The sequence below is a fragment of the Hylobates moloch genome, unplaced genomic scaffold, assembly GCF_009828535.3.
Source record: "Hylobates moloch isolate HMO894 unplaced genomic scaffold, HMol_V3 SCAFFOLD_14, whole genome shotgun sequence".
Classification (NCBI taxonomy): Eukaryota; Metazoa; Chordata; class Mammalia; order Primates; family Hylobatidae; genus Hylobates; species Hylobates moloch.
In genome coordinates, this window is record NW_026652289.1 from 48,404,396 (window position 1) to 48,427,705 (window position 23,310).

The window sequence follows — 23,310 nt, forward strand, 5'->3', positions numbered from 1 at the left end:
ACAAATTGATTCAACTTCATGAGAAACCTTGTTTATCAAATAGTGCAACGAAAATAAAATGGATTCAACAGGAGAAAGGGGCTAGGTGGTATACTGAGTCTGAAAATGTCCATCATGTTTTTCCTGCAGGATTTTGGTTGGTTGGATGGTTGGTGGGTAGTTGGTTGGTTGGTTGATTGGTTGGTTGGTTGATTGGTTGGTTAGTTGGTTGGTTGGTTGGATGGTTGATGGGTAGTTAGTTGGTTGGTTGCTTGGTTGGTTGGTTGGTTTTTTAGGTCTATGTACAGCCATAAACATTATGGATCATGAATAGGTACAGTTTTGGTTCCATCTGCTCAAGAGTGATGACATTTCTGGCCCTATCAGAACAAGTACACTTGGAACAATAGTACTTAGTATTATTACCAACTTCACCAGCACAGCAGCAGCCAATGCCAACTGTCTGGTCTTCAAGCACTGAGATTTAGCCAATTCTTTTGAAAGGAATTCCTGCACACCATCTCTGAAGGAGGAAAGAATGGACAGCACCAGGGTGCAACCTTTGCAGCCCACGGGCTGGGGCTCAGCACAGCAGTACTGCCAAATCTGGCTTGGAGGCTCAGGCAGGATAACGGGTGAGCCCTCTCCCTTCAGATGGCCTGAGCCAGGCCCAGCAGGATCACAAAGCACATTCTCACCACAAGGACAAGCAAACAGAAGTCCCCAGCTGGGTGCCGAGGCCCAAAACACTTAGAAGCAAATCATGTGCATATTTAGGAATCTTGTAAAAGTTAAACAGGATGCAAACTGCTGAGCTTTTATTCTACAGGAGGGGGAGAAACAATATTTTCCTAACAGGTCAAGAGCGTTGCTCAACATTTATTAAGCCAATTCCTGGAAACGCTGAGGTCGCTTACCCGGAACGCCGCTTTCCTCCACGGGCAGGCATGGCCCCCGCCATCCTCACCTGTCCGGTGGCCGCCATGGGGGCAACGGGCAACGTCACAGATCCAGGTATGTCTGAAGCCATTTCTGGAATTCAGCAAAGACAAGAGGTTTTGTCAATGCCAGAAAAGCCCAGTAACAGGCAGGAAAAGTTGTCATGCGGTACCAGAAGCACCACCTGTGCGGAGAGCCCAGGGACCTGCATCCTGCGGGCCGCTCTGCCATCATCAGCTATGCGCCTGAGACAAGTCTTTCCTCTTTCTCTGGAAAAGGGTATCTCTGGCAGTACTCTCATATTTACTGATTGGAACTGTGGTTAAACAGAATTAAAACAGCTTAGCAGATTTCATAAGAGACTCCTGCCTCCTGACCACCTGGAGGCAGGTAAGATGCAGAGGAATCCGGGCAGCATAGCCAAAGCCTGAAGGAAAGAACCAACTCCCGGTAACCCAGATGGGGCACACGCCCTGAGATGCAATGCCCTGCTGCAGTGCCCGCCGCTGCCCCTCCGTTGCCCTGGGTTCGTGTTCAAGCAGAAAGCCTGGTTGCCACGCCTACTCTGGACTCAGAAGCTCTGAATATCTGAGCCCTGCTTGGCCCCTCTGTTCTTGATGAGGACAGTGAGCTCTAGGGTGTTAAAAGCATCATTTCAGGCTACAGCAGGCCAGGCTGAGGCTTCCTGGATCTCCAGAGCTGGACCTTTCCGGAATAAATATTAATTTAAAGAATAAGAAGGTCTGGCACTAAATAAGAGTACCTTTCCTGCACATCATGGCCAAGACATTATTTCTTATAAGCCAGATACTTTTGGAAGCTCGTTAAGGTCATGTTAAGCATCCCTGATTTCAAAGAAACCACACTAAGAAGTCTCTCTTTCCTACTTAACGGAGAGCTCCTAAGCTCAGGCACCCTTTCTCAGACCATTCCATGGCTCGACAAATGTTTCAAGTGGCCTCTGTGATTCTGTTTACTGTGGTTGGGAAGGACTTCCACAGTGTTAGCTTTTCTTAGCTCAACTTTTACCCAGGGGAAGAAGGGAAGCAGCAATCTACAAAAATATATATATAAGATGGGTCAGGATACATAAGGAATCTGGGCCCTTCTTAGTGGAGAGAGATGCCTGGTGATGTCGACAGTGCACGGTTGGTGTAGGTTAGTGCTCTGTTTCCTTTCAGCAGAACTCAGGGAGTCCTGTGACAGTTGACCCACAGTTACGCCCCAAAACACTGTATGTTTAATAAACACATTTGAAGCTCAACTTGAACTATCCCACTCAAAACTCTTGAAGAATTTTACAACACACAATACAATTTCACAATAAACAAAATCTTAATTTAATCACTCGGCTATGTCCACAAAACTTTGGGAATGATTACACTTCTGTTTTGTTTTTTAAACCAAGGTACACATCAAAAAGTCCTCAAGGAAAAAAAAATCCTCCTCTTAAAGTAATTCTCTCCCCTTTAGACAACTGAGTTTGTGACAGCTAGACAGTATTAAAAGCAATAACCCAACAACTTTATCATCTGCCTGCTTTCATAAAATATTTATATTTTTCTGAAATGGAGGCTAAAACACATTGAGTCCATTATGTCCCCAAACTGAAGGGCAGAATCACTGTTAGAGCAAAGACAGACGACAATGAAAGTCACTACTTTCTAAAATAAGTTCCACAGAACAGCAGCCCCTTAAGATTCTCCAAGAAACAGAGTTCTGTGGTTAAATAAGTTAAGAAAAAAGCTGTGCACTTACCCCCTTTCTTGGGGATTTCAACATCCACTAAAAACATATTGAGAAGTCCTACCTATATAAAGAGGTTTGCTTAACTTTGGTTATCCCAGTATATCATAAATATCTCTAATTGTGGAAACTTTAAAAATGTATCACCTGCTCAGCTAATGTTCTAAGCAGCACAAGTTTTGGTATTTTAAAGCCATTACCTCGTTCCTGCCTTCAAGTTGAGGAAATTTCAGGCTGGAAGAGATCTTAGCCATTGTTGGTAATTCTAGAAATGTTGTCATCCCTTCCCTGTTCCAATCACCTGAATTTAATTTGGGTAAAACAAAAATGCTGATAGTTTTGGCAATATAAGTTGAAAAAAGTAAAGCTCCCCAAAACCTTGGCTGGTGGGGCAAAAGATGAGGAATACTGAAAACCAAGTCCTTTCTCTCCTCCAACAGACAAAGGGAGCAAGGCAAAGAGAGATTAGATGACCTGCGTGGGTGCCCACAAGTGACCTTTATTTTTCTTGTCTTATTTCATGTCTAGTTTCTTTTTTTCATGTCCTATTTCATTGGCCAGAACTTTCAGAGCAATATTGAGTAAAAATGACCTACCATGAGGTGAAAGAAAGTCACTACTCTGCAGTCAAATATATCTGGTTTCAAATCACAACTCCAACACTTCCCAGCTATGAGTGACAGGGCTACTCTAGGTCAAAGTGTCAGCTGTGAAATGTTCATAATATGTACCTTGAAGGGGCATTTTAAAAATTAAGGACAAGGTTTGTGATGAGCCTAACATAGTGCTTTGGAAAAAAAAACACACTCAAGCAACAATAATTAAAATGATCATGATTATGCTGACGGTAAGCAATCTTGCTTGAGCCTTGCATTTAACTGGAATGAGCTGCTGGTTTAAGACAGACACCCTTTCTGTTGTCAAGGAATCTGCTCCTATGCCTACTTTAAAAAGTTTATTTAAGGAATGGATGCCTCATTTTATCAAATGCTATGTTTGGTAATTAAATGTTCTGGATACTAAATAAGCCAAATAGAAAATGCAATCGATGAGACTAACATTGACTTTAAAGATAAAATATTTTCTCTAATATTGATTTTTAGGAGCCACCCTTAATAAATTCAAACAAAAGTGAAAAAACAAGTTTCTCTCCTCTGCAATCTATGTCCGTATCTATAATGTGATCAGCTGTCAGCCTTCCCTGGAAAAGTCTGGCACCCGCTTCCCAAATCTGGCATCTTTTCTCTGTGACTCAAGTCCAAGCAAGCAAAGCTCTTGGGATGTCCATCCAAAGAACGTGGCTTAGGAAGGTCCCTGTTCAGGTTGGAGGTGAGAGTCCCAAAGACAAGGCCTGGTATCAACAGAGCAAAGCCGGCTAAACCTTCAGATGAAGAGCAGCCCTGCAAGCCAGTTGATGATTTGCTCCAGGGTTTCTGAATTTCACTCACAAAGAGAACTGAACACTGCACTGTATAGGGAGGAAATCACACTTCGGATACCTCCAGGGTGGCTGTGCAGCCACCACCATACCCTGCAGCTGTGGGTATTCATGAGTAGAGCCTTTCCAGAGGAGAGCTCAGCAGTCTGTGTCAACAGACATTAGAATATCCATGCACATGTACACCCCTGACACACAGCAAACACACTCCCCGCTGTCCTGGACCTAACACAGACATAGCTTCTCCCTCGCTCTGATGGGAGATGAGAGGGAGGGAGGGTGTGTGTGTGTGTGTGTGTGTGTGTGTTATGCACAGAAAAAAGACTAGAAAGCAGATAGAAATACATTAATATGTTAAACTTGGCTATTTCTGTTGTGAGAATTATAGGTGGGTTTTATTTTATCCTAAAAGCCATTCTTGTTTTTTTGAATATTCTAGTTTTTTCCCAATGCATGTGTTAATTTAATGATATGTCAATTGAGTGATCACAAATAGAATAATGCTTTTTAAAGGGTTTCATGTGGAAGACACAGGAGAAAGTATATATAACTGGTGAGAACTAGAAGCAATGAATGAATGAGACAGAGACAGAGGAAGGGGAAGCCCTTTTTAAATAGTAAGTGTTCAATAATGGGACGGATTGGCCTAAGAACAATGATAAAATTTTACCTAAACTAAGATTTATGTTGGGTACTGACTGTGTTCCCGGCACTCCCATCTTCTTTGCACAAGCTTTACATCCACCCTATAAGGTAAATGGAAATTCATCCCATTTTACAGATTAGGAAACTCGGCAGGGACCGGTCAGCCCTGTACCCTGTAACATGGCTAGTGAAGGGCAGAGCAGGCTCTTACGTGTTTGGCCACGCACTGTGGGGTCCCTGTCCCTTGTGGTGCCCAGGCAGAGGCCAGGTGGCTGGGCAGATCCTTCCCCAGGGTGGCAAGAGACATGCTAAGGCCACGATTCTCAATCACAGGCCCAGATGAAAGTTGTATGGCACGTAGGACATGTTCATGCTTTGGGGTCACTCCATCTAGCCATGGGGTCTGTGAGCAAGCTATTGAACCTCATTAAGCTTCAGTCTCCTCCTCTATAAGATCAGGAAAATACTTACATCACACGGTTATTGTGAGTATTAAGGAAAGCCAATTATCTATCACGTCTAGCAGAAGAAATGTTCCTTCTCCTCTGTTACTTTCCCCTAGAACAGAATGTCTTTCCAAGCAGACATTATACATGTATGTACGTGTGATCTTTATACAACCCTTGAGCAAATTACTTAGCCTCTCTGTGTCTTGGTTTTCTATCTGCAAAATGGGGATAGCAACACACCTCCTGGAGTTACGAGGATTAAAGAAGAAAATCATTGTAAAGCACTTAGAATGATGCCTGGCACACCATAAGCACATGTACATGTTCAATAAAAATACACACACACAGATGCTAACACCACTTAGAGTCATTTTGCTATGGTAAGGACTTGAGTCACTTCGATAATGTTGCTTTTCTGGTTCTAACTCACAGGAGTACAAGAGAGGTCAGAGGGGCGGGGCGGGGGGCAGAAGGCCCTCTGGACTTCTCAGCACCCCACTCGTAATAGGTTCCCCCACGTGAGGCTGTGGCCAGAGACAGAAAGAGGAGCTGCAAACCTCGGGAGCCTGAGATGAGGTGCTCCACCTGTTCCGACCTCCAGTGGTGCCTCTACCCAGGGTCCTGTCTCTACACCAGCTGGCAGGCCCACCCAGATCTCAGGAGGGAGTGCAGACTCCGCTCGGGTCTCCCTATGCGGAGCTGAGTCCTGAGCTGGGAGCCTGCACCCAGTCCATGCTGCATCCGCCTCCTCCATCCTGTCTCCCACCCACCTCCTCTCAGGGCTTCAAACACCAACACACACATCACACACACTCACACACACATCATCACATTAACACACATACATACCACTCACACACACCACACACCCCCACACACATCATCACATCAACACACATGCATACCACTCACACACACCACACACCCCCACACACATCACCCACATCAACACATATACACAACACACACACAACACACACACTCCCACCACTCTCATCAACACACATACATGACACCTGCACACACACACACCACTCACACCACTCACATCGACGCACCTACACACACACTACTCACACACATCATTTGCAAACACAACACACATTGCTCACACACCACTCATATACACACACCCCCACACACCACACACAACACAAACCACACATGCACACACCATTCACATCAATAAACACACCATGCATACACCACACACATGCACCACTCACATAAATCTCACCACACAAACCACCCAAACCAACATACACACCACACACACACCACAAACACACTTCGCACTACTCATACACATACCACAGACACCTCTCTCACACCACACACACACACACACACCCCCCACATACACACAAAGCACACACACTGCCCACCCCGGACCTGACAAGGAACAGCCTCCTCCTCGCTGATGGTAGGAGCTTCGCCTGAGTGGGGAAGTGTGCCCCTGCATTTGTCACAGCCCTGGGACCCCACAGCCCTACACACCCTTAGGAAGGAAACCCAGGGATCCTGGACAAGTCATCCATCCCTCTTGCTTCCAGTTCGCCACAGGTAGCCCACGCAGTGCCTGGCAAGGAGCTCATCTGAAACGGGCGTGAAGAACGGGACCCTCACCTCAATTTCCCCATGCAGCTGAGGGTTTGCCACATTTAGAAAAGGCGTCTGGTGCAGCATAGAAACATGAACGCATTCTATAACACACATCAAAATTCAAATCAATCTCAAAAGCCAAGGCCGAATTTTCCATTACACAAGGAAAAGTTTGGAATTGCCGCAAAGTAATCCGCTCCCCTTCATGAAGCAAAACCACCAAAGAGCTGCTTCCCCTTGCCAGTTCCTCGCCTCCCATGCTTCCTTCAACCTTCTTTAGTCAGAGTCATCTGTCACCCCACTAGAGAGCTGCCATCATCACAAGGCCACTCTTGTGAAGGCAAACAGTGGCTCTTCTGCCCCTGACCTTCTATGGGGATGTGGCTCCCTGCTCTGTCTCAAGCATTTTCGCCTGGTTTTCCAGGCCCACATCCTTCACCTCCTGCCTCAGGCCCCTCTTCCTAGGCCTCCTCTGCCTGTTCTTCCTCCTCTTCCAGACCTCAGGGCATCTTGTGCAGACTCCTATCCTATGTGTCCTCCTAGGTGATCTCATCCAGGTGCCTGGCAGCAGCGCTGCCTCCACTGCTGCTTCTCCAATCCAATAGCAAGCCCTGCTGCTACCTCCGAGAGGTCTCTCCATCTTCTGGGCTCTGCTGCTGGCCTGCCTCAGGATGCCCCTGACCTTCCTGCATCCACTCTTGCCCTTCCCACTCATTCCGCACTCGGAAGCCACATCAGACAAGGCCAGCCCTTGCCTCTGTCCTCTAACACATTTTCTTTCCTCTTAGCCCAAACCTGGAGTTCCCTGCCATGATCAGCTTGTTCCTGCGTGGTCAGGCCACTGCCCACCTCTCCAGCCTACCTCTCTGGCTCCAGCCACGCTGCCTTATCAGTTTCTTGAACACACTATGTTCTGTTCTGACCCCAGGACCTTTGCATATGCTATGTCCTCTGGCAAAAAAGCTCTCCTCCCTCTCTTCACCTCATTAATTCCTTACAGTCATTTAGATTTTGCTCAAATATCACTCCTCAAGGAGGCCTGTCTCTGAACAACCCCTCCCCTACCTGGTCCCTGGTGATTCATTCTTACTGTACCTGGACTTCTCCTGGGAATGAATGAAGGTCACAGCAGTCCAGGTGAGAGATGGCAAGGCCTGAATGATGGAGCCGCAAGGAGGGCACGCCAGAGGAAAGAAATGATGTCACTGCCTCAAAATAGTGTGTCGGCGTCAGATCCCAAAAAGGGAAAATTCTAAAAAGCCTTGGTCACCTGATCCTCCTACACTGTATGGGGCAAAAAAATTCTAGAGACAGAAGAAAAATATGATTGGGCCGGTTGCATATTTACAACTACCATGCCACACATGCTCAATACAGGAGGACTTTCACAGCAAAGTAGAGGTACAAGTGCTCATGCATTCCTCGGTTCATTGATTCAGGGGGCCACACATTCAGTAGCAGCCTACTTCTAGCTCTGGCTTCATCACTATTTGCCTCAGTTTCTCCTCAACTAAGACGTGGAGTTCATCAGGACATTATTTCCCTTTGCAGAGGTTGCTGTGACGAAGTGGTCTCTGTTTCAATTATAAGCAGCATTTGCAAAGCGCTTCTTTTGAGCCAGGGGCTGTGCTAGAAGCTGAACGATGGTCAGAGATTAAAGGACCCAATCCTGCCTCTGACAAGTTCAGTCTTGAGTGTGATGGAGGCACAGAGCCCAGTAATTTCACACTGAGAAACGCATGCTGTGAGGGATGCTGGATACCATGTGGTGGGGAAGGCTGGGAAGATCTGAGAAGGCTTCCTGGAGGACACCACCCCTATGCTAACCTGGCAATGGACTGCAAAAAATGCTCTGGGAGGAACGAAGTACGATAGGAAAGATGCCTTTTCCTAAAAGCGTTCCTTTGAGTGCTCCAGAATTTCTGAGCAGATTCATTTAGCCCCCTCTGAGGGGTATGCTTTCTTGTTCATTTCCAGTCCCTGGAGATTTCTGGTCTTTTATCCCAACTGCAACTCCCTACAGATCGAGAGTTATTCCCCAACTCAAATGCAACGCTCTTGTCTAGATCTCTGCTCAGGATCCCTGCTCATAACCGATGGCAAATGCACAAATAGACAGAAATATCTGTATTCGCAGCAGTCTGACTCCAAATGCAAATATCCCCTCAGGAAATTGTTTCCCATTACACACAGAGGGGAAATGACTGTCTGCTCTTAGACAAAGTTGGAATGAGGTTTGGAGCTCATTTAAAAATCAGTACAAGCTAAAGATTTTGTAAGGTTCACCATAACACAGAAAACATATCTGGCTTATAATGCAGCATCTAGCTACAGACTATTCACATTTCAGATGCAGACATACTGTGTAGAATTCCTATAATACAGTGTAGGCAGCGAAAACCTGGGAAAAATGTGGAACTTGAGAGCATTACAGATGAAAGGAACAGGAGGAAATGGAAAAAAAGACATCTTGTTCTCCCCACATTTCATGTGAATCCAAGTAGGAAAAATACCACCGATCTTTTACATTGGGAAAAAATTAATTACATGCAAACTTTCACAACATGACAACATACAATATTTTAATGGCCGTTCAAATAAATGAAAAACCAAAAGGCTCTTTCCATGGGTGGGAGGGGGATGACGGCAGGCAACTAACCAAAGAAAAACGCTCTTCTCAATATTCATCTCTCTTAGAACAATTCTCTTCACAGAAACCACATCAAATATCACAGCCCTACCTTTTCAGAGGGATTAAACAAAGATCTTTCTTCCTTGTGACCAACACCTTCTTAGGAGAATCTGTTATCCGTGTAGAAGAAATGTCAGAAACCTCTGGGAGGAAATGTAGCTGCATTTGTATTCTGCTCAGAAAATGTCATCACAGATCTGTTTACCTTAACTGTGGACCATGATTCAGCCGTGACAACTGTCTTGCATACTGATCAATTTATTTGCAGCAAAATTTCTAGCATTAACTGCTTAGATTCTGAAAAATCGGTTACTTGGATTTCCTGTGCAACCATAATAAATGCACATTTGAAAAATCTAGATTCTTATCCAAACATTTTAGTGAGAGATAATAAAGGATTTTTCTTGAAGTGCAAGCAAGGGAGGGTCCCTCTTACTTCTGGAATGAAGACAGGGCACATGATTCCCAAAGGACCTCCATGAGGTAGCACTTTAATAGCACAATGTACAGAAAAATCATTAGAATGAGAATCAGAGGACTCTGACTGCAGATCCATGCTTGGCTTTAACCAGCTGTAAGATCCTCTGTAAGACATTCTTTTCTGATCGGCAGGCTGGGCCAGGGTCTCTGCAATAGACAAGAGAATGGCCACTGGACCCGGGAAAGCAAGAAGAAGCCAAGTCCTGTCTCCTCTGACTGGTACTTCCAGCCTGGATGCTGAGCCCTGGAAGCCTGCCTGAGCCCCAGATGCCTGCCTGAGCCCCGTCTAGCAGGCAGGCAGGTTTTGGCATTAGGGAATTGAAACCAGTCCCAAGGCAGCCCGGGGAGATGCCCTCCCACCTCAGCTAACAGTGCTGGCTCAGGTAGAGCTCTGGCTCTCCTCTGGAACAGGGGCACTGCACTACAGCACACTATGGTGTCACTCCCCATGTTCCCACTAGTGTCCGAACCCATTAACTCCAGCTTCCTTCTCCACCCTGTGGGCTAAAGTCCTATAATCTCTGTGCTGAAATTTGTAAAATGAGTAAAAATAAAGCAGACCCAGCAAGAAGATGGGTAACCAGTAATTCCAGTGGAAGAAAAGTGGAGAGGCTGCTGTCAAGGTTATGATTCTGGAGCAAGATAACAAGGATGAGTGACCCATTCAACCTGCCTCCACTCTGTGTGAGATGAGCCCACAGGTCTAATTGCAATGAGACATCCACCCATGACTTGTCTCATGCTTGAGTCAAACCTAGAAGCTGCAGACCATCAGAAGAAAGTGTGTGTCATCAATCACACAGAAGCCAGCCCAGAACATCTGGGTTGGAAGGCTTGGTGTCCGCCAGTGGACTGAATGTCCCTAATGAGGTCTTAGAAGGAGTCTCAGCCAAAACCTAGACTCTGGCCTGCCAGGGCCTGAGTCTAGGGAATCAGGAGCCCCGTGCAGTAAGACAGACCCTGCAGGAGAAAGTGCAAGGCATGGGTTGCTGGTGGGAGAGTGTGCAGGAGGGTGCAATGCTCTAATTCTCCACATTCAAAAACACCAGAAAGAACCATGGGATGATGAAGGGTTCACTGAGGAGGATCTGCTGGTGAGACACAACTTGTCAGCCTGGAGAGTCCTTGAGGCAGAAGGAGGGATAAAACTGTCTTCAGATACCTGAGGGACCTTCCTGTATAAAAGGGAAGAGGCCAGTTCTCAATGACTGCAGAGGCCTCTTCACAGTGGCTGAGGATATGAAAGGTAGGGGAAAAAAATGAATGACCAAGATACATGTTGACTGTCCAAAGGCAGTTAGAAGTTGAACAGAAACCAAATGAACTAACAAGTCTGACATAAAGAGAAAAGCTCATAAATTATGGAATACCCCAAGATAAAAATTACTCAGCCTTTAAATATCATGATTTCAAAGATAATGTTATAGGAAAATGCTAAGAGTAAGTTAATGGAGCAGGATACAAAATCACATATGCAAACATATTTATCAGGGATCCATCAAAGTTCAGCTTCAGCTACACTATTTGCCCAAAGCCTATTATTTGGCCATGTCTTCTAAATGAACGCCTTGGCCTTTGAAACGACAAACAGTCGAATACCTATTGCAAGATCATTTCTGGCATCCCTGAACTTGTGCATGATCAATGAGCTTACGATACTCAGGTCACCACCATCTCTACATCTACAGCATAACTACATCAATACTACAAATAAGGCATGCCACATGAACTTATTGTTCAAGTCTGCATATTCACTTTCAAATGTAAATCTGCATTCTAGATGTACTCAGATTAAAAAGCTCCTTGTATATATGATGTATTTTGAACTCTCCCAGTCAGATGGTGTATAAATATAAATATTATTGCAAGAATGAAATGTGCAATAATCTTTGACCATATGGTAAAAGTTATTAATTTTATATGCAAAATTTATGTGCAAATCAATTACCAAGAACCTTAACAAATAGTTACATTTAATAGGAAGTGAGGAAATAATACAAATATTAAGAGACAACACTTTGGGAGGCCGAGGTGGGTGGATCACGAGGTCAGGAGTTCAAGACCAGTCTGGCCAACACAGTGAAACCCTGTCTCTACTAAAAATACAACAAATTAGCCAGGCGTGGTGGCGCATGCCTATAATCCCAGCTACTCGGGAGGCTGAGGCAGGAGAATCGCATGAACCCAGGAGGCGGAGGTTGTAGTGGGCTGAGATTGCACCAATGCACTGCAGCCCAGGTGACAGTGTGAGACTCTGTCTCAAAAAAAAGAAGCAACACGCTTGCTACTTTTACAAAGACTGTCATACTCTTTCTGAGCCAAGATATGTACAGAACCATAAATACTACTATAAAACAGAATAAAAGAGATGATTAGTGTATATTATAAATTATGTCTTTGTGCAATTGTTTGGTATGCTGGCCTTCACAACAATAAACCATCTTTAGGATTTTAAATTTTTCTACCTGTTTCTGTTTAGACCATGCATCTTTCAAGAAAAAGTCTTATTTGGAATCCTTCATATCCTTATAAGGACAAATTAATTGCCAACTTTATCAACCGTGCCACGTCAAAAATTCACAAGGGAAAATACCTCCCATATCACACCATAACATCTGTACTAATCATCACCAATGCAGACATAATTAACAAAATCAATGTACTTCATTCCTCCAACAAACTCAGTTGCAAACAAATGTCTATATTTAGTATCACAAATTGCAGCATGGTAAGCACAGGAGTATCTAGCAGCGGGCAAGGTCCAGATACAACTGTTTCTGACTTAGAGTTTAACTTTACAATGTGAGGAATCCTAATACATAAAAAATAAAAATAACATAAGAACAATACCTATTTTTGTTAGAATGTCATATTTTCATTCAGTGATTCAGCGTCAGCCTCAATCACAGCCAAACATAGATGCTCGGCCATTCAGCATTAAGGAAAACTGAATTAACTCAACGCACCTCTAATATGTCTACATCCAGACAGAGAAAGAGACTCTGTGTGTGTGTGTGTGTGTGTGTGTGTGTGTGTGTGTGTGTGTGTAGGTAAATACATTAAAAAAAGGAACAAAGCTAATAATTGAATGGTAAGACTACATAGGATTTTTACTGCCCACTTATTTTCTATTATCTCTGTGTTTAAAAAACTTAGAATATAATACTCTTATGATCAGGAAGCAATGCAAGTGAAGTAATCGAAGGTAAGTGAAATGCTCGGCTCTGTGGGCAGGCTGCATGGGAACTGGGAACACAGAGCCGAGGGAGGGGAACAGAAGCCGGCAGTTGTGAAATGGTGTAGCCACCTCCAGCTGAGCAAACTTCCCTACAGGGATGGGACGAGGTGATGAAAGGGGGAAAAGGCAGAATTCTAGACTGAAATAGCTACTGAGTTTCAAAGAGGTGGCAGTTCCTGAGCAGGCTCGTAAATCCGCACGGCAACACTGTGAAAGAAGCATCATTATCACCGTGTCCTGGGTGTGATCATATTCAGGGTTTTCTGATTAGTTTAGCAGTAAATGTGCACAGTAAACAATCTGAAATACTCAGGAAAGAGTAAACACTGGGGAGATGAGGCCACAAAAGAGGACAGGAGACAAAAATGGGCTAAGAGAGAGGGAGAGGGTGAGACTCTGGCAAAGAAAATATTAAAAGATGAGTTATTCAAGGTGGGGCAGACACTGCCACCAGCTCTGAAGTCGGGGCAAGAGGTAACAGTGGCCTGACGAGTGTGCAGTTCCTCCTGTGACTCCCTTTGCAACCTTGTGACTTCTTGATGCTGGAAGCAATGAGGAGTGAAGGCCCACTTCTCTCCACAAAGGGTGGACTGAGGTTACTCCACGGGACAGTACAAGGCCCTGAATATACAGAAAGGAAAGATGGAGCCCATCAAGAAGGGAGAAGAAGCACCAGCAAACAGCCAGGGATGAGCTGTGTGAAAAGTGACACAGCAGGTAAATCCAGAGAGCTCTGGGAACCAGAGGTGCCAAACAGCACAAACCAGGAGAGACAATCAGTGGGACGGATGCAGAAGGCTCTGGAGGAGGCAATAAGTTGGTGGATTCTAAACACTGTTTAACCAGGAAGACAAGGTGAGTCAAGCTTGAGTCTTGCCCACTGGGTTCACAGATACCCTGGCCTTCTCAATTATCATGCAAAACCCACACCTTTGAAGGAGTGTGGGACAAATACTAAACCAGATAGCATGCAGAGACGTGAAAACCCCAGGCACAAATGAAGACTGTCCACATAACCAGGGACGTGTGCCCCTTCTCCACGTGTACTGATTGTTGTCCAGACACAATGAGAGCAGCTACCATCCTTCCTGGTGCCAGGGCCCACACAGGTCACGAAGCAAACACAGCCCCCACCAGGATACCAGATGGTTAATCATCTGGAGGATGTGGGTGTCCTGGGAGTATCACTCCTAATTTAGACAGTGGACAGCAATCTGCACTTCCTGTACATTTAACTCAAACCTATGGAGGTGGCACCACGATGGGGACACCTGGATGGATGTGGTGAAGCAACACAATACAGTTACAATCCCTCACTTGCTGTGTGTTTCTGTTTCCCCAGGTAGGAGGAACTCCCCGAGGTCAGGAAGCAGTGTCTATTCATTTGTGGTATGGAATCACCACACCCTTCAGTGATGGCCATGCTTTCCTTGTCGCCTTGTTTGAGATTGAGTGGGCCCCACAGAATGGCATTCCCGGAAGCCTTGGTGACTGCTCAGATCCCAGCTGCTTTACCTGCCAGCATCCTGAAACTCAGCAAGATCAGAGTCCAGACCTCGTAAGATGTTGAGACTTCACCTACTGCTGCCCCACCCAGGCTGATGAAGCATCAATCCAAGATGAAGGGGCCCATCCCTGAGTCTGTAGGTAAAGGTGGTGGGGGAAAGCTGAATAAGGAGGGGAGCTGTACAGAGAGGGGAAAGGATGAAGGAGGGGATGACTTGGGCTGTAGGAAGTGGAGGCTTCCGGTGCAGTTAGCTGAAGACAATGTGCTCACAACTGCACATGTGCATGGCATCGTAGCTGGGACGCACTAGCCATTCAACACATTTTTTTCCTTTTTTTGCCCATATATCCTCAAATTCCTCTTTACCATCAACACATATTTTTGACACGGATGAATAAATGAGTCAATGAATGGATATATTTTGCTCTGAGTGCTGCCCTAAGAGGCACATACAAGGTTCTCAATTATTCAGGTGCAAAATCAGTGCCAAGTGATCCACCACCGTTTCAAAGCTGTCTCTGAAGCCCACACACTTCCCACTTCTAAGCCGGTAATGGCCTTGGACAGCATATCCTTAGTACTGCCTGCTCCTGTGGACAGAGGGAGGGAGGGAACCTGGCCTCTGAGCCAGAGGAATGCGAGGGGGCTGTGGGGCCAGCAGTGTGCATGGGAGGGGGCAGCTGTTTGGACTGGGAGGCAAATGGTTCTATGGGAAGGGGTGGGAAAGGGAGGACCAGGGCCCAGGATGAAAGGAAGCCAGTTCAAAGGCCGAGGCAGCCTCTGCTCTGCAGCAACGGACCTTGCTGCTTCTGAAGCAGGGACTGACCCACTAACGGCTCTTCTCAGGAGGAAGTTACTATGCCCGCAATCCTGGAGGCTCAGGGTTCTTCAAAAGTGAGAAACAAAACTTAAAGGGAAGGGTACTCTGTACTGCCAGCCTCCATCACTCCAAGAGGGAAAGAGAACCTCGGGCAGAGGTGGCACCTATGGAGGCGGCGATGGGGTGTCCTGGCTGAGTAAAGGATGAGGGCAGGCAGAGGGCAGGAGGTGTGTGGCCAGGTGGCCCAATGGCAGTGCTGGTTGTTGGCTGTATCTGCAGACACTAAGGGATTGGGGGGCTCCCTGGAAACTGGGCTTCAGTGAGCGTGGAGAGTAGTACAGGCGACAATGGGCAGGAGGGGAGAGTGACCCCAGATGTCCCAGTGGTTTGCCCGCAGGTAAGGATCCAGGTGCTGCCTCTCAGGAGCAGGAGTTGGAATACATAAAAGGAGAAGGTGGCCTCAAACAGCCCCCCTGTTGTATCCATCTCCCACCCACCCTGCACCCAGGACCTCAGAAAGATTCAGGAAAAACTTCCATGAAAGTACCACTTCTTACCTATCTTAACCCGAGCTCCTGGCTTTATCCTTATTTCAATCTATTATCCTGCTCCTGGACATCCCCTCTCCTTTTCCTTCTCTCTTCCACTCCCTGTTCCCTGCCTCTCCTCTGCTCCCCACTCCCTCTCCCAGTCTACCTGTCCCCTCTTCCTCCACTCACCTGCCGATTTTCTCTTGATCTCTCACTCCATCCCTTGCTCTCTGTCCCCACTCCTTTGACCCCTCTGGGCACCTCTGAGTCCTACTAACGCTCTGCCTCCCCGACAAAAAAGCACAGATGAGCTCACACTCACACCTTCACACAAATACTTTCTTTCCTAGGTCTCTCTTCTCTGGCTTTGTCACTCTGGACTTTGCTCCCGGCTTCAAGTTTCTAGGTGTAGCCACATGCTACTGTTTGACTACGTGAAGATTAATGGCAAACGTGCATAAGAAAATCCATGCAGCAAAGGCAATTCTGTTATTCTCAAGTCCATAGATGCCCAGTGTGACACTGTGAACTGGAGAAAAAGGAGCACTTCCTGTTCAGGAAATCTTGTAAAATCATAAATGTTGGGACTCAGTCAACAATATCCCAAAATGAAGGCCTCAGAAGCATCCTCAGAAGAAAAATTCATTTATCTGATCTTCTCTTGCCCTCCTGTCTCTTAGTGCCATTCTCCCCTGAGGCTAGACACAGACACTAGAATCCCTCTGCCCCAGGGCAGGGCATGGAAGCCAGAAGCCTTTTTCCCCAAAGCCAGACATAAAACTTAAAGATATCACTCTAACTTTCCCTCTGCCTTTCTGTGTGAAAACTAGCCATAAAGAAACTATCTGCCCTACCTTGTTTGACTGCAGGTCATAAGACCCTCATTCCAGAGAGGGTCCTGCCTCACACTCAGAAGGAAGGAATGCACGTTCAGCAAGGCCAGTAAGAATCTAAACAGACAGGCCTTGCTGAGTTTCCCCACTCAGCCTATTGACATTGGATCATGCCCTTTTTGTCTAATCCTGTATCTACACAGCTGTCCATACTTTGATGAACCTAAGCATAAAAATAGGCAGTTTCCCCTGTATCTTTGGGTCATTCTGAAGGTTCTCATGTACATATTAATAAAATTTATACCCATTTTCTCCAATTAACCTGCCTTTTGTGAGTTGATTTTTCAGCAAACCTTCAGAAAATGAAGAGGCTTTCCCTTTGCCCCTCCAATAACAAAATGGTATCTCATTCTTCAAATATAATTATTTCTATAAAATGCCTTTTCTAGGCTGGGTGCAGTGGCTCACGCCTGTAATTCCAGCACTTTGAGAGGCCGAGGCTGGGGGGTGGTGGGTGGATCACTTGAGGCCAGGAGTTCAAGACCAGTCTGGACAACATGGCAAAACCTTGTCTCTACTAAAAATACAAAAAATAGCCGGACGTGGTGGTGTGCATCTGCAGACCCAGCTACTCGAGAGGCTGAGGCAGGAGAATCACTTGAACCTGGGAGGCAGAGGTTGCAGTGAGCCGAGATTGCACCACTGCACTCCAGCCTGGGCAACAGAGCAAGACTAGGTCTCAAAAAATAAAATAAAACAAAATAAAATAAAATAAAGTGCCTTTTCTAAAAAGGAAAAAAAATGTGGGCATACCCGCTGTTTACACAACAAATTGATTAAGGAACTCACATATCCTTCCACAGATCTAAAATCCCCTTTAAGAGGTTTTATGAAACAAAGTAGTTTCCTTGTTGAATATATTCCTTGATGAATATATTCATCCATCATTCACCAAAAAAACATTTTGTGTTAAATTTTAAACTGTGAATTACTCTACAAATATAAAATATATGCAAAACAGTAAAAATGTTTACACACAAGGCATTAAAATCTGTTTTCTTTTCAAAGCAGTTAAGGTGTTATTTTTATGCTATTTGGTACTATAAACCAAATGGGATGCTCGTCGATGTCTTAATTTACGCTTGGGCCTCCAATACTTGAAGATAGGGGAGCATGAGCTTCTGGAGAAGAAAGAGGCTGTGGGATTTCCTAGCACAGGAGGCTGAGCTGTGATGGTGAGACCATACCTTCTGATTACAGAGGAGGACAAGCTCTCTATTCATGGGAACATCGTTGTGTTTCTCAGAGGCCTCAGCCCAAGCGGAAGATCCATCTCCACCTGCACCATCTAAGTCACAGGTTGGCAAACTTTTTCTGGGAAGGATCAGAAAGTAAATATTTCAGGCTTTGAAGGCCATAAGATCTCTGTGGCAACTACTCAACGCTGCACTTATGGTACAAAAGCAACCGTAGACACAGTCTATAAATGAGTGGGTGTGGTTGTGTTTCAATGCATGAGCACTGAGATTTGAATTTCAAATAATTTCCACATGTCATGGAATATTCTTTCGGTGTTTTTTTCCATCCATTTAAAAATGTAAAAATTATTCTCAGCTCATGGGCCATACAAAAACAGGAGGCAGGGCAGATGCGGCCCATTGGCCACAATTTGCCAACTTCTGATCTAAGCATAAGGTCCCAGAAAATTCAAGAAGAGGTGAGAAATCTTCTACCTCTAATTCAGCTGACCTAATGGGCAAGACATGCCCTTCCCCCTGTGCCCCAGAGATGCAGGTGAAGGGCTGGTGCGGGTGCACTAGTTCATCAAAGTCCACACCCTCCAGGGAGCAGCAGTTGAATGGGAAACAGATGCTGCATTCTTACCTATTGACAGTACACCCTTAATCTTTGCAGCCGAGCTTTCAGGAGACAGCAGCATCAATTCTCCGTGGAGAAAAACTTTCACAAGGATCATGGTCAGTTCCATTGGGCCATTTAGGCTGACATACCTGAGCTTGTCCTGGAGGAAAAGGAGGAGCGGCCCTGGGCAGCAACCCCAGAATGGCCGGTTGCTTCACAGAGTTACTTCAGCTGAGAGCTCCTTCAGCTGCTCGGCCCCCTCCTGGGTTCTCCCCACCAGGAGGTCCTGAGAGAGGGCTTCAGCCACCAGGGGGTCTTTGAGGAAGCACTGGAGGAACAAAGCCCACCCTCAGCACCAAAATGGAGAGAGCTGGTAGGCCAGTGTCCCCTAATGAGGATCACATGCGAAGAAGTGGAGAGACCTGCAGAAGCTGCTGGATAAGTGGGGACAACAACCGGTAGCCTGGAAAAACAGCCAGACAGGAGGCAGAGACAGGGGCCTGCCCAGGAGGTCCAAGGGAAGAGCAGACAATCACGAGAGGAAGGTGGGTCTGTCTGTAAGGACCCCTATTCCAGCCGCTTTAGACTATCTCCCGGCCCACTCCCCTACTACGTCCCATCCTGGAATGGCTTCGGGCCTTGAAGGCAGGACAGGCTCAAAGGGAGCCAGGGAGCCCTCTGTGCCCTCTTCAGGACCCTGAAGGAAAGCCTCATTGTTACTGGGAAAGGAGCAAAAGGGATTTCAGAGGGAAGTGGTTGGCAGGAGCAAGGTCAGGAAAGGACCTGTGCTGTGGAATGGGAGGGGGTGGATCTGGTCTGGCCACAACCTGGGCGTGGCAAGAACAATGATTACAAATGCTCTATATCCCACTGCCACGGTCCCAGTGATACCCCTGCACAGAAGAGCACCAGGCCCTCGAGAAGAACATGCAGAGAGGACAGAGGGGGCGTGCTGTTCACAAGGCCCAAGGCTGCGGCCTCCCCAAGAAAATGTAAGGTTTAGGATTCTGGTTTTGTTGTTGTCTTTATTTTGAGGGAATGGGGTGGTGGTGGCAGGTGGCTTCAGGGGTACATGTAAGTACCTGAGTGGTGTCCAATGCTTTGTGGGGGATCGTGACGTTGGATTCCAGGAAGGATATAAATTAAGATGGGCAGACTGACAGCTGGTGGGAAAAAACCCTGGGACAGAATCTGGGGAAGGAGAGTGCATGATTCATCACCGTGTACATGCACCATCCAGAACAGGGCCCAGCACACAGCAGGTGCAGGGCAAGATCATAGGTTAGTCCATTAAGGGAAGATCAGTGCTAGATTTGCATATCTGTGCCCACTGCTGCCCTGGACAGGCTGCCCAACTGCTGTCAAGGTTCTGTGTATTGTGGGAGAGAGGATAGGAGATTGCGTTCCTTCATTCCCACATTTCCCAGTTCTGATTACTTCTCTGTCACTAAGGCAAAAAAGACCACTAGAGCAAAGAAAAACCCTGAGGTCACAACCAACACCCGTGAAGAATCAGGCGGATTCCAGCCCTTCAGAAACAGGAGAGTGAGAGTGCGAAGAAGCCAGCACAGAGGGACTGGGACTATTTGCAGCTCCCATTGAGACTGTACAGTCAGCATCTACAGTAGCTTTGGGCTCTGTTCCTTTAGGATGGTTCCTCCTAGCCCTGGGCTATCCCAATAGGGAACATATCCAAGGAGCTTCCAGGATAGGAGGAACTTTGACCTAGGAGCTTTGTTATGGCTTTGATCATCTGGTTTGATCTTATAAATGACACATAGATGATCTTCCTGTTTTCCCATGAGGTGAACCTAACTCTGGAGTCTGGAGGAAAAGTGGCCAGCCAGGTGTGGAGAACAGGTGAGAGTGGAGGCTGCTTGGACCTGGGAAGTGGGGAGACCACAGAGATCTCCAACTCAGGATCTCAGACACACAGCCACGTGGCCTGTTGCATCCGGCACAGAGCATGACCCAGGAAAACACAAGTTACAGCTGTGGTATCAAGTCAGAGGACCTAGGAAGCTCTGGGTGGCACCAGGAAGTGGGTGCTCATCCTCGGGAGAAGACCTAGAGTGACCTAGGGAAGCCTTCTGAGAGAACAGACAGATCCTGGTAACCGCTGGTGGGGCCTCAAGGACAGGCACTTTCGTCCCCAGGCTGCCTGCTGTTATTTCTGGATGACAGTGATGTCCCGGGGATGTGACTACCAAAGGAGAGAAGAATGGGGAGAAGAAAGAGGTACCTGGCGGGGGTGCCAGGGTCTCTGCCACTTCCCAGGATGGAAGGGCAGTCATGACATCTGGTGGTACAGAGCCTAGTTGGGCAGGGGCTCTGTCAGTGGGTGGGCTTTTTTCTCAAACTAACCAATTCTCTACCTCTCCGGACACCAACTGCATCTCCTACAACTTGATTCAATTATGACACTAAATACCTGGAGTTGGCATGGATCCCCACGGTTACGGGCTCAATCCCACATGACTGCCCCACTTCAGATGCCAATCACATGTCCAGGCCTCCGACACTTCTCATTAACCCAATATAAATTAGGAGTTCCCACAACTCCCCTTCTCAGGTTCTATAATTTGCTATATCGCTCCCAGAACCACTTACTATTACCAGTGTAAGATAAAAAATACAGTGCAGGAACAGCCAAATGAAGACATGCACAGGGTAGGCGACTGCGGGGTGGGGTGGGTGGAGCCTCCACGCCCTCTCCAGGCGCCCCACCTTCCCAGCGCCTCCATGTGTTCACCAACCGGGAGGTTCCCTAAATCCCAACATTTAGGGGTTTTTATGTAGGTTCCACTATGACGGCATGAGAGATTAAATCATTGGCCACTAGCTTGATCACTAGCTCCTTTCCCCTTCTCAGAGGTCAGGGGGTGGGGCTGAAAGCTTCAACCCTCTAATCCTGCACAGAGCACGGCCCAGCCCCTTCTTGAAGCTGTCCAGGGGCCCCAGCCACAAGTCATCTCATTAATACACAAAAGACACTCTTATCACTCCAGAGATTCGAAGGGTTTTAGGAGCTGTTTATTAGGAAACAGGTGAAGACCAAATATATATTTCTTATTATCACAGTCGGGAACTTCAACTAAGCAGTATGAGGCCATATCATTCCTTTGTTCAGAAAAGCTGCATCAGTCGAGCTATTTTCTTCTGCCTTTTATTTTAAAGGGAGGCTTGGAATACAGAAAGGGTATTCTAATAAGAATCTCCCGGTGACATATATTGTATCAGATAGATCCTATATCTTTTGCAATCCACTTCCTCGCAGGAAGCATGTGTCGAATGAACGTTGAGGAGTCAGTTCATTACACATCGCAAAATTCTCTTTGTCTATTTCTAGATCCAGAGACCAGACGTGGATATGAACAGAAGACAGAATAAAAGTTGGGAGTTGTATATTAAAGGAGTAATGTTTGCTTTTAACCAACAGTGGTTCTCTGTTTCCTTCAGAATCCTCCTCATCTCCCCTCCAGAAGAGGACAGAATTCACTCCTTTTAAATTGAAAAAGTCTGCTCCAAAAACTCCTGTGCCAGGGACTTGGAAGGCCGGCTTAAAGTCTCAGTTCTAACCAGTTCCTCCTCCCTTGTGATCTTGGCCCTCCTTCGGACGCAGTTTCTACATTTATCAGCTGAGCACATTTCAGTGGACAGTGGTTTCAAGCAAATGAGATAATTCCTGCACAATTACTGTGTAAGGTTTGACACAATCCTGTGGATAAGAACGCAGGCAGAAGAGCTGAGACCACATCCAGGTTCCTCACTTGCTAGTCCATGGAACTGGGGAACAGTCTGATTCCTCTCCATCTGTAAATCATGCACACATATATCCATGCCTCATGAGATCATGTCCAACATGTCTTTGTAAGGTTAAAATTGCAGTGGACACATGAATATTGATTACACTGTTCAATAATTTCCCTAGAGCCCTTTGGGTCTGTGAATCGACATCGTGAAGGTGAATGATTACACAGTTCTGCCTCTTTCAGGACTGGAAGAAGCCATCTAAATCTTGGCCCTCTGGCCCACACGGAGTCTTCCACTCAGTCATTCAGCAAGTACCATTTTTATTGTGCAAAGAGCAGTGGTGTTCAAGGCAATGCATTAAGCCCACAGATACCTGCAACAGACAAATAGAGATCTCCCCTTATCAGGCCGAGCTGATGAGCAGGTGATCCTGACAGCGAACGCTGGAGAAGACAGTGGGAGAGAGAGACCCTTCAGAGCTGGAGTCAGGCCAAAGTTAACGAGGCCAGATGTAGATGGTATTCCCTCTGATGACAGGTCAGGGACAAGGAAGAATTGTCACAGAGGCAGATTTTGAAGAGTGGCAGATAATTATCCAAGAGCCGGGACTGTCTAAATGCAGAAAGCATTGTTTTGTAAACTAAACAGTTGTATGTCCCTAGAAATACATCAAGCAAGGCCTGGGTAAGCAGCAGGGTATGGCTTTATCATACGGATTCCCGCTATGACTACAGGGTTAAAATAAATGACCCACACCTTTCAAGAGTGTGTGATTCTATCAACTTCAGCGACTTCTTGG

The 23,310-nt window shown here is 46.3% G+C and overlaps 1 protein-coding gene across 7 annotated transcripts in view; it reads right to left on the reverse strand.

Moving 5' to 3' along the window:
* Positions 1 to 23,310, reverse strand: part of ARNT2 (aryl hydrocarbon receptor nuclear translocator 2) — a 195,797-nt gene that overhangs the window by 148,060 nt on the left and 24,427 nt on the right. For 4 of the 7 annotated variants that reach the window (XM_032176094.2, XM_032176093.2, XM_032176098.2 and 1 more), the window contains exon 2: positions 897 to 1,011. In XM_032176094.2, coding sequence (XP_032031985.1) covers positions 897 to 1,011 — 115 coding nt within the window. Of the gene's footprint in view, positions 1 to 896; positions 1,012 to 7,893; positions 8,084 to 9,539; positions 9,718 to 14,723; positions 14,760 to 23,310 lie in introns of those variants that run through there. The other 3 variants (XM_058427831.1, XM_032176095.2, XM_032176096.2) reach the window with 3 other exon arrangements.